General features: G+C 37.8%; 2 protein-coding genes across 2 annotated transcripts in view; both read left to right on the forward strand.

Moving 5' to 3' along the window:
* Window positions 1-5,607, forward strand: part of LOC140945734 (uncharacterized) — a 52,222-nt gene extending 46,615 nt beyond the window's left edge. The window contains exons 5-7 of the mRNA XM_073394780.1: window positions 1,299-1,361; window positions 2,057-2,840; window positions 4,157-5,607. The gene's annotated coding sequence lies outside the window, so the exon portion shown is untranslated. The remainder of the gene's footprint in view (window positions 1-1,298; window positions 1,362-2,056; window positions 2,841-4,156) is intronic.
* A 1,371-nt stretch (window positions 5,608-6,978) lies between these two features.
* Window positions 6,979-10,995, forward strand: part of LOC140945698 (uncharacterized) — a 15,981-nt gene continuing 11,964 nt past the window's right edge. The window contains exons 1-4 of the mRNA XM_073394732.1: window positions 6,979-7,257; window positions 8,418-8,480; window positions 9,180-9,377; window positions 9,572-9,970. Coding sequence (XP_073250833.1) covers window positions 7,117-7,257; window positions 8,418-8,480; window positions 9,180-9,377; window positions 9,572-9,970 — 801 coding nt within the window. The 5' untranslated portion in view covers window positions 6,979-7,116. The remainder of the gene's footprint in view (window positions 7,258-8,417; window positions 8,481-9,179; window positions 9,378-9,571; window positions 9,971-10,995) is intronic.

The following is a 10,995-nucleotide window of genomic DNA, read 5'->3' on the forward strand; positions in this document are numbered from 1 at the left end:
ATGGCGGAAACACAACATGTCAAGTCATTTGAAATGCGTCTTAACACGCGTTGTCTTTGGAGTGTTGTTGTTTGTAATGGGAATCGTAGATCTTGGAGTCAATTACGGCGAGTATTGGACAGGGTTTAGATTTTTTGTTATCGTTTGTGGAGTATGGGTAGGTAAGCTTAGATATTTTTGCCAGTGCTGTAAACGAATTCGAAGGAAAATAAGGTTACATACTTCAGCTTACATCACGTGTAAAGGCGAAAAAGTACGTTCAGAACCGTTTCTGGCCGTTTCCACCCTTGTGCACTCCTGATATGGCAAATTAGTTATGCCCTTTTCTGATTTCCGTATGGCTTCAAGTTTTCCTCAGTCAATTGTTACAAATAATTAGTAATTATTGGATAAGGCCGAGTATGATTTTAAGCGTTATTGAAGATAAAACCCTCTGAGATCTGCATACGTAAATTGCTGCTTATAAGTTCCATCTCCCCCCCCCCCCTCACCCCACGTCCCTTCGCAATCCCTATTTAAATGTAAGCCCATCTACGTGTCAACAACCACGAAAATGCATCCATGGAGAAGGAAAACAGAACAGAGAAATACTTTGAACAGAGAAATATTTTGAATCAATAACAAGCTTGATTATTATACGCTGTGCTCATTATCTGTCATCTCATTGGCTAAGAGACTTTTGGAAATTAGTGCAACCTACAGATTAGTTGATAAGTTAGTTATCTGCTACCAAATAACTGACTAATTTGTAGGTTGCGTGCACATTGCATGATTTCCAGTAGCAATTGTATCAATTCAGGTTCCTTACCACAGTGTATTTGTCATATTTTGTTCAAAACAATGTATTTAATAGAACAATATTATTAGATAAGGTTTTTGTGATATCCTAAATAATCAAGGTCTCTGTAAGTGTTATCAGCCTTGCCCTCTGGCTTGGCTGATAACCACTTACCTAGACTTCCATTATTCTGGATATCACAAAAACCTCATCCAATAGTTTTTTTAATATTGGACCCACAAGGTGATGGTATCAGCTGTGTATAAAATTCTCCAAACTGATCTCTATACATTTCCTTCATGAATGAGTTGAGAAAATTTGATAAAAGATCAAAGCATTTTCCCTTAGTTGATCATTTAATTAACTCTCATAACCTAATTTCTTGACATTGTATAGATATTGTTAGGAGAAAATTGACGTTAGTCACTATTGGGACTTAAAGGGTTATCACACCTCATTCTTCTCTTAATGAATCTTAAATCACAATCATGTGAGTTAATAAATATCAATTTTTTGACAGATGTGTATGACAGGAGGAATTCTAGCAAGAGTCTGCAAGACATCTTGTGGGCGCAACGACTTGGTAGGTTGAACTGGTAAGAATAATTTTTCTAGAGTGCTCAACTTTTCAAGACGATCTGCTGAAATGACATTTAATTTTATTATAGTGCAAAATGTTGCTCCAGGCTTCGGAGGCCATCACATTGCTTTATTGCTACAGCTCCATTTCAGATGATCAAAAGGTGACCAGTACACACTCATGCTATAGTGGTTGGAGAAAATAAGAAATACCAAAATATTTTGAGTGAATAACAATAGGCAATATACCATTGAATCAATGGTGTATATTGCTTTTAATATCAGGCGTGCATCTAGGATAATTATACTGACCAATTTCCTAAACTAGCACCGAAGGCGCAAGCTTCTAGTGGCATCCGAGGTATGCTTCCCCCTAAAGTCCCCTCTCCTGGGTTTCTGAGTCATTCAGACAGGATAATGGCTAGTTCCATTCTCCTCAGATGAAGCCCTGCAACTTAGAAAGTATTTTCTTTAGTAAAAAAATAAATCTACGGTATTTTGAAAAATCTGACTGATTTCTGACAACGGTGGAAACCGATGTGGATCCATGCCTGCAAATATGGTAAGCACTAAGTGCTTGTGAAGAACTAGCAAGGGGATTTGAGCTACAGTAATCAGAAATGGCAAAATATTTTGAATGAATAATAATAACGATGAGATGATTTATCAACCACATGATTTTTAATCATTTATTTCCAGGCTTGTGTATTTCTTACCTCAAGTTTCTGTGGTATTGCAGTTGGTGTTTGCTACAGCATTATAGTTCTTGTTATGATTTTTTGTGAATACTCTTGTGCACCAGGGTGGCATGTTTCAGCTATTGTCTTGACACTTGGCGTTGTTCAGTGTATTACAGGATGCAGTGGTTGTTGCTGGGTTACTTCGTCTTTTAGTCAGGTGATAACAAATATTAAAACTAGTGTTCGCAACTTTATTCCCATAGAATTTGTATTTTTTTTTCTACAGCCTTGATAATGCAGTGTATGTTTGTAATTTAGTCTTGAAGTTAAGTTAAAAGTAATCTTTATAATAATTGAAGTGATTTTTTTTTGTCTGGGTAATATTTTTCATATATTTTTACCAGGCTGATCAAATTTTTAGCCCTTTCACCGTTCCTGGTGGCGACGCCCAGATGATGCCTACATGTATGCCGCCTCGAAGTATTTTCGAGGATAACGACCGGCCTCCACCCTATGGTGCTAGTTCCCAGGGCCCTGATCTTCTTCTCGTCCCCTTGGAGTTTACTCCCATGTCTTTTCAAAGTGTTGTCCAGCAAAATGATCGGCCTCCACCTTATACTGTCGACGCCCAAACTTGCTCTCAGGGTTCTGATCTTTTACTCGCTCCCTTGGAGATGACTCCTATGCCTACACAGGAAACTGGCCCGCCTCCACCATATCATCAAATTTCCACGACAGAGTCCGTCATATCGAGCTTCCATGATGGAGATCGGCCCCCTGCCTATGTCTGCACAGATGAACAAGTAAGAGCAGATCTTTTTGTTTTGTTCAGGAAGCTAAAACACTATGTGAATATTCATGACCTTGTTGTGGGTCAGTGAACACTTTATGATGCGAAGACTAAGTGAAACAATGAAAATAAATGTTTCTATATGGAAACCTCACTCTTAAGCCATTGCGATTCGGAGAAATCATGTCAAATAACAAAATAGTGCAATTTTCTTACTTTTACTGGAACACAAATGAGAAAAAAGCCGACAACAAAACGGCCTTATTTCACGATATAATCTGCCATGACTGCGATATTGCGTGGATTCGCTTACTAAATTGTGGACTTTAGACTTAGTTTGGACTTGGACTTTAGATTTAGTTTTTTTTTTTTTTTGATTTCACATACTTACAGTCTAACTTAAAGTTGATTATAGGCTCTTTCATGGACATTTTTGGTTGGTCGCCTTAATTTCGTTTACTTAATTTTGTTTCTCACATTCAATTTAAAGGTATTCCACTTTGTCTTTGGCGTTAAAACTTCAGTTGTTGAAAACCTTCATATTTATTATATTTGTCTAAATATATTTACCATAATTCACTCTTTAAAAATTCAAGATCGCGACGTTTCATTTCCCAGGATCCTTACGAAAACGTTCATTATTATATATGCTCTATTCCCAAAAGGTAAAATACGGCCAGGCTTCAATCGATACTGTTGATTCAGTAACAGTCGCACCCTGCTTCACGAACCCCTCGTTATCACGCCAAGTTGTCTTTTTCCCTGGAGAAGCCCTTTAATTTTCTCTAAATTCAACCCGCGTGCATTGATGCGGACGCGTTAACGCGGAAAACGGACAATTGTTACTTGCCCAATCATTAGATTCTCGTAGAAAATAAGCTGAAGTTGAGCTTTCCTTTTTTGAAGGTAAAAAAAAACCCTCAGCTGACAGCTAGCATGTCGATGTTCCCAACGCTAAGGAAAGACGGATAAGATGATTTATAGATCAACGCAAATTGAATTTCAGACTATTTTTTCATCAAACCAATCATGCAGAGAACGGTTTTGATTATTATAAGTATATGGATGAGCGATTTTTGAGTGTTTCCGTGTGTTTAATCCGCGGAATGATGGTTTTGTGAAGGTTAGAAATGTTTAATTTGTCCATGCTAATGTCCTCTTTCATTTCTTTCGTTTGATTTTTTTTTTCTAAAATTGGGCTTTTTTTTACAGTTTTACTTGAATAACATGACACATCGTTAATAAGGACACGTTCTATGGCCTCATCAGTGTTTGTATTAACGGAGTTTGATTGCACTAAATCTTACTTACATTCTTTCTTTTTCCTAGCATCGTGTAACTACTTACGTGTGAAGTTGGAGACTCCAGTTCTCAACTAACTATTAATCTTCACCATCTACTAATGCTTTTCGTAACCTGATGCGTAATCACAAGAAAAATGTAAAAGTAATGTAGGAACTTTGAAACTTCTTTTCAAGAAAGGCAAGCGAGGAGAAGAGCGTGGAGAAGTAAAAATAGTAATGTTAACTTTGTAATTTATAAGTTATTAAGACTAGGAGCTTGCATTGAAGTGGGGACCTGCGTCGGTAAACAGCAGTGATTTTGCTACCTCAAAGTAATTTAATGGATGCATCCCGTAGGACGCAAAGATCGATCGATCCATCTGAAGATGTCTTTGTAGAAAATTCTGTTTGTGTGATTTATGTGGCTGTTGTTTAAATCTAAGTCCTCTCACTTTTGTTGTTAAGACTATAATTGTATTAATTTCAGATTCTGTAACTGCCTGCTTCAATACATTATACCTAAGCATTTTCAGTGTAAAACTAGTTGTTTTTTGAACTGAGACTCAAATGGCTAGCTCTGAACTGGGACTCATGATTTTCATGAGTCCCATGACTCACCGTAACTACTTCTAACAAAATCACTGTAACTCCTTAGTATAAGAGCGGCACATGCACTTGCAGCAAGCAGAAGGTTATAGGAAATGAGAAGGATAGGGCTATTTTGGAGAAAAACGAAAAGAGTAACGAAGTAAAATGGAGCGGGTCGGTCGGTATACGGTCACGTGATTACCAAATTTTCTTGGATGGGTAGTTTACCTCATTTTTTTACCCATGGTGCTCCGCTTTCCGCGCTTTGCGCGAGAGCTTCGCTTTTATGCATAGTTAACTCATACTATTTCACATAAACAGTTCTTGAGTCAGAGGCGTTAAGGTATATGTAAATGTGACCCTATTTGGGAAAACCAGGCTTAATGAAATTTGCGTTGAAATGCATTTTCAACGCATTTGAGTGCTTTAAACTGCTTTGCAACGTTAATACATAGATTTAGACAGGACTAAAAGCGAAGCTCTGGTCCTTTGCCGTTGTTTTGGACAACTACATGCCGTTTGTTCGACTAAAACGTCAACCTTCCTAGTTACACATTATTTTTATGGAGGAATTGTCGTATGTGCTTACCAAAGATTTTGTTTCCTGTGTTCATGTTTGCTTTTATTTTTTTCACTTCCGCTCATGTTCACCTGGCCGCTAGCATTTCTCATTTTCTCACTGCCGCTATGAAATTTTTATTTTTTTTCTTCCAACGAAATTCGTGTCCTTTGTTTTCACTCGCTTTAGCTCTTCCTCTGTCATCCATGTGAGTGTAAACATCAAAAATAATGTCGGAAAAGACACGACTTTGTTGTTGTTGTTGTTTTTTCTCTCTAAAAGGCCGGGCGGCCATGCGATTTTCTTACGTTGTGGTTTGGTTGCCATACCTGTTGATTGGGTTTTTAAATATTGGTGTGCCTGTGGTTCGGACGTGCGGTTGTCTAAATTCTGACCCTATTTCAGACCTAAAAATGTCATTTTCCACACCCGTTTTAAGACCTGGCGAGGCCGAAATTACTATGTCATCATTAGAGAGATTAATCATCGCGCGTACGGCAAACGTGAGATTCAAGTTGAGAAATTTTCAAAGTGAGAACTGATAAGCAGATAAAAACAACTTAAAACAATTCTTATGCATAGAATTGGCGTGAATTTACCGATTTTGGTGTAGTAATGAACTGTAAACGACAAGTAAATAGAAACCTTGGTCACGTGGTACAAATTCACGGTTACCGTTTGGCGTAAACATGATGCTCAACCTCTCTATTACTTAGATTAGAACGCCAACAAAAAAGATTTGTCAAAATGCATTTCGAATTCGCATATTTCCCTTTTTTTTTCTTATTCTTTTTGGAGGTGAAATGACAGATACGTTCATACTCTCGTAGTTCCCTCGAAAACCAAACCCGACTCCAGACCAAAATGGGCAAAATTTATACCCGTTTTCAGACCGAATGGGCGCAAAAACCTACCCTTTAGGGAGGCACGTACCTGTATGACTTATATAAGGGAGTAACTCCCGGGTTTATTTTGTAGGAAAAATAAAAGAGAGGCGAAGAGAATCTTGGCTGCGTAGCAAGCGTTTCCACGCGACTTCTGACTACTATAGTAACATGAATCGTCGATTTAAAACATCGAAACAATCTAACAAAGAAAAACCAGCAGTTTTTCAGTGTCACGCGATTCGAAATAAAAATCGAAACCGTTTAATAGATAAAGACCAGAATCTGGCAAATGAAAGGAGGTAAATATATAATGCAATGACCCTCGCCAAGATTCAGGTCATAGAAACATTTCACACACGAGGTATCCGAAGAAATGAATTTACTTAAATTTATAGAGGTTTGTTTGGAGACGCCATGTTGGTGCCTATCCGAATGAGCACCAACATGGCGGACGAAAACCAACAGAAACATTTGTTACCGAGTTTTGCTACAAAAGCGTGAATTTATTCCTCGAGGAACTCATAAACATTACCGTAATAATAACTGAACTGTTTAGATAGCAAAACTCCCCGAAACATGTCACTTTTTTAACCTACATGACAGCTCTCTCGGCCGTCATGTAATGCCGCGTCATGCTAAATCTTAGAAATTCAAGCGTACTCTAACGCAAAACCAAGAACCGTTTCGAAGCGACAGTTTGCATGAAAATAACTTTTCAGTTGCTTTAATACATCATGAAAGTAACATCTCTCGCAGGATTAGTAGTTTTGTAGTTTGAATTTTAGTGACGTCATGTGAAAACCAACAGTAGATAATAAATTATACGAAAAACACTGCACGCATTGCGTGCCCCCTTATGTCGGCCCAGGGCTTCTCTGTCAACCATAAAGATTCAATATCAAAATGGAAGCTGCGGATTCCTTTGGAAAAATTTGTTGTACTGCGTAGAAGTCATTATGGCGGAAACACAACATGTCAAGTCATTTGAAATGCGCCTTAACACAGGTTGTCTTTGGAGTGTTGTTGTTTGTAATGGGAATCGTAGATCTTGGAGTCAATTACGGCGCGTATTGGACAGGGTTTAGATTCTTTGTTCTCGTTTGTGGAGTATGGGTAGGTAAGCTTAGATATTTTTGCCAGTGCTGTAAACGAAAGGAAAATAAGGTTACATACTTCAGCTTACATCACGTGTATAGGCGAAAAAGTACGTTCAGAACCGTTTGTGGCCGTTTGCACCCTTGTGCACTCCTGATTTGGCAAGTTATGCCCTTTTCTGATTTCTGTATGGCTTCAAGTTTTCCTCAGTCAATTGTTACAAATAATTAGTAATTATTGGATAAGGCCGAGTATGATTTTAAGCATTATTGAAGATGAAACCCTCTGAGATCTGTATACGTAAATTGCTGCTTATAAGCTTCCATCTCTCCCCCCCCCCCCTCCCCTCGCTCGCAATCCCTATTTAAATGTAAGCCCATGTACGTGTCAACAACCACGAAAATGCATCCATGGTACGTGTCAACAACCATGAAAATGCATCCATGGAGAAAAAAAACAGAACAGAGAAAATAAACAGAGAAATATTTTGAATCTATAACAAGCTTGATTATTATACACTGTACTCATTATCTGTCATCTCATTGGCTAAGAGCCTACAGTTAAATTTGGAAATTAGTGCAACCTACAGATTAGTTGATAAGTTAGTTATCTGCTACCAAATAACTGACTCAGTTGTAGGTTGCGTGCACAATGCATGATTTCCAATATATAGCAATTGTATCAATTCAGGTTCCTTACCCCAGTGTATTTGTCATATTTTCTTCAAAACAATGTATATAATAGAACAATATTATTAGATTAGGTTTTTGTGATATCCTGTCTCTGTAAGTGTTATCAGCCTTGCCCTCTGGCTTGGCTGATAACCACTTACCTAGAATTCGATTATTCTGGATATCACAAAAACCTCATCCCATAGTTTTTTTAATATTGGACCCACAAGGTGATGGTATCAGCTGTGTATAAAATTCTCCAAACTGATCTCTATATGTTTCCTTCATGAATGAGTTGAGAAAATTTGATAAAAGATCAAGGCATTTTCCCATAGGTGATCATTTTATTAATTCTCATAACCTAATTTCTTGACATTGTATAGATATTGTTAGGAGAAAATTGATGTTAGTCACTATTGGAACTTAAAGGGTTATCACACCTCATTCTTCTGTTAATGAATCTTAAATCACAATCATGTGAGTTAATAAATATCAATTTTTTGACAGATGTGTATGACAGGAGGAATTCTAGCGAGAGTCTGCAAGACATCTTGTGGGCCCAACGCCTTGGTAGGTTGACTGGCTGGTAAGAATAATTTTTCTAGAGTGCTCAACTTTTCAAGACGATCTGAAATGACATTTAATTTTATTATTGTGGAAAATGTTGCTCCAGGCTTCGGAGGCCATCACATTGCTTTATTGCTACAGCTCCATTTCAGATGATCAAAAGGTGACCAGTACACACTCATGCTATAGTGGTTGGAGAAAATAAGAAATACCAAAATATTTTGAGTGAATAACAATAGGCAATATACCATTGAATCAATGGTGTATATTGCTTTTAATATCAGGCGTGCATCTAGGATAATTATACTGACCAATTTCCTAAACTAGCACCGAAGGCGCAAGCTTCTAGTGGCATCCGAGGTATGCTTCCCCCTAAAGTCCCCTCTCCTGGGTTTCTGAGTCATTCAGACAGGATAATGGCTAGTTCCATTCTCCTCGGATGAAGCCCTGCAACTAAGAAAGTATTTTCTTTATTAAAAAAGGTAAGTCTACGGTATTTTGAAAAATCTGACTGATTTCTGAAAACGGTGGAAACCGATGTGGATCCATGCCTGCAAATATGGTAAGCACCAAGTGCTTGTGATCGAGAACTAGTTAGGGGATTTGAGCTGCAGTAATCAGAAATGGCAAAATATTTTGAATGAATAATAATAACGATGAGATGATTTATCAACCACATGATTTTTAATCATTTATTTCCAGGCTTGTGTATTTCTTACCTCAAGTTTCTGTGGTATTGCAGTTGGTGTTTGCTACAGCATTATAGTTGTTGTTATGATTTTTTGTGAATACTCTTGTGCACCAGGATGGCATGTTTCAGCTATTGTCTTGACACTTGGCATTGTTCAGTGCATTACAGGATGCAGTGGTTGTTGCTGGGTTACTCCGTCATCTAGTCAGGTGATAACAAATATTAAAACTAGTGTTCGCAACTTTATTCCCATAGAATTTTTAATTTTTTTTTTCTACAGCCTTGATAATGCAGTGTATGTTTGTAATTTAGTCTTGAAGTTAAGTTAAAAGTAATCTTTATAATAGTTGAAGTCATTTGATTTATATATGTCTGGGTAATATTTTCCATATATTTTTACCAGCCTGATCAAATTTTTAGCCCTTTCACCATTCCTGCTGGCGACGCCCAGATGATGCCTACATGTATGCCGCCTCGAAATGTTTTCCAGGATAACGACCGGCCTCCACCCTATGGTGCTACTTCCCAGGGCCCTGATCTTCTTCTCGTCCCCTTGGAGTTTACTCCCATGTCTCTTCAAAGTGTTGTCCAGCAAAATGATCGGCCTCCACCTTATACTGTCGACGCCCAAACCTGCTCCCATGGTTCTGATCTTTTACTCGCTCCCTTGGAGACGACTCCTATGCCTGCACAGGAAACTGGCCCGCCTCCACCATATCATCAAATTTCCACAACAGGGTTTGTCATGTCGAGCTTTCATGATGGAGATCAGCCCCCTGCTTATGTCTGTACAGATGAACAAGTAAGAGCAGATCTTTTTGCTTTGTTTAGGAAGCTAAAACACTATGTGAATATTCATGACCTTGTTGTGGGTCACTGAACACTTTGTGATGCGTAGACTAAGTGAAACAATGAAAAGAAATGTTTCTATATGGAAACCTCGCTCTTAAGCCATTGCAAATTGGAGAAATCATTTCAAATAACAAAATAATGCAATCTTCTTACTGTTACTGGAACACAAATGAGAAAAAAGCTGACAACAAAACTACCTTATTTCACGGTGGAATCTGCCATGACTGCGATATTGCGTGATGCAATATAACTGCGATATTGCGTGGCTTCGCTTACTAAATTGTGGTCTTTAGACTTAGTTTGGACTTGGACTTTAGATTTAGTTTTTTTTTTTTCATGATTTCACATACTTACAATGTAACTTAAAGTTGATTATAGGCTCTCTCATGTACATTTTTGGTTCGTCACCTTAATTTCGTTTACTTAATTGTTTCTCACATTCAGTTTAAAGGTATTCCACATTGTCTTTGGCGTAAAATTAAAACTTCAGTTGTTGAAAACCTTCATATTAATTCTATTTGTCTAAATAAATTTATTATAATTCACTCTTTAAAAATTCAAGATCGCTACGTTTCATTTCCCAAGATCCTTACGAAAACTTTCATTATTATAAATGCTCTATTCCCAAAAGGTACAATACGGCCAGGCTTCAATCGATACTGTTGATTCAGTAACAGTCGCACCCTGCTTCACGAACACCTCGTTATCACGCCAAGTTGTCTTTTTCCCTGGAGAAGCCCTTACATTTTCTCTAAATTCAACCCGCGTGCATTGATGCGGACTCGTTAACGCGGACAACGGACACTTGTTACTTGCCCAATCATTAGATTCTCGTAGCAAATAAGTTGAAGTTGAGCTTTCCTTTTTTGAAGGTAAAAAAAACCTTTAGCTGACAGCTAGCATGTCGATGTTCCCAACGCTAAAGTGCAACGGACAAGATGATTTATAGATCAACGCAAATTGAATTTCAGACTA

Source organism: Porites lutea, chromosome 8 (genome assembly GCF_958299795.1).
Source record: "Porites lutea chromosome 8, jaPorLute2.1, whole genome shotgun sequence".
NCBI lineage: Eukaryota > Metazoa > Cnidaria > Anthozoa > Scleractinia > Poritidae > Porites > Porites lutea.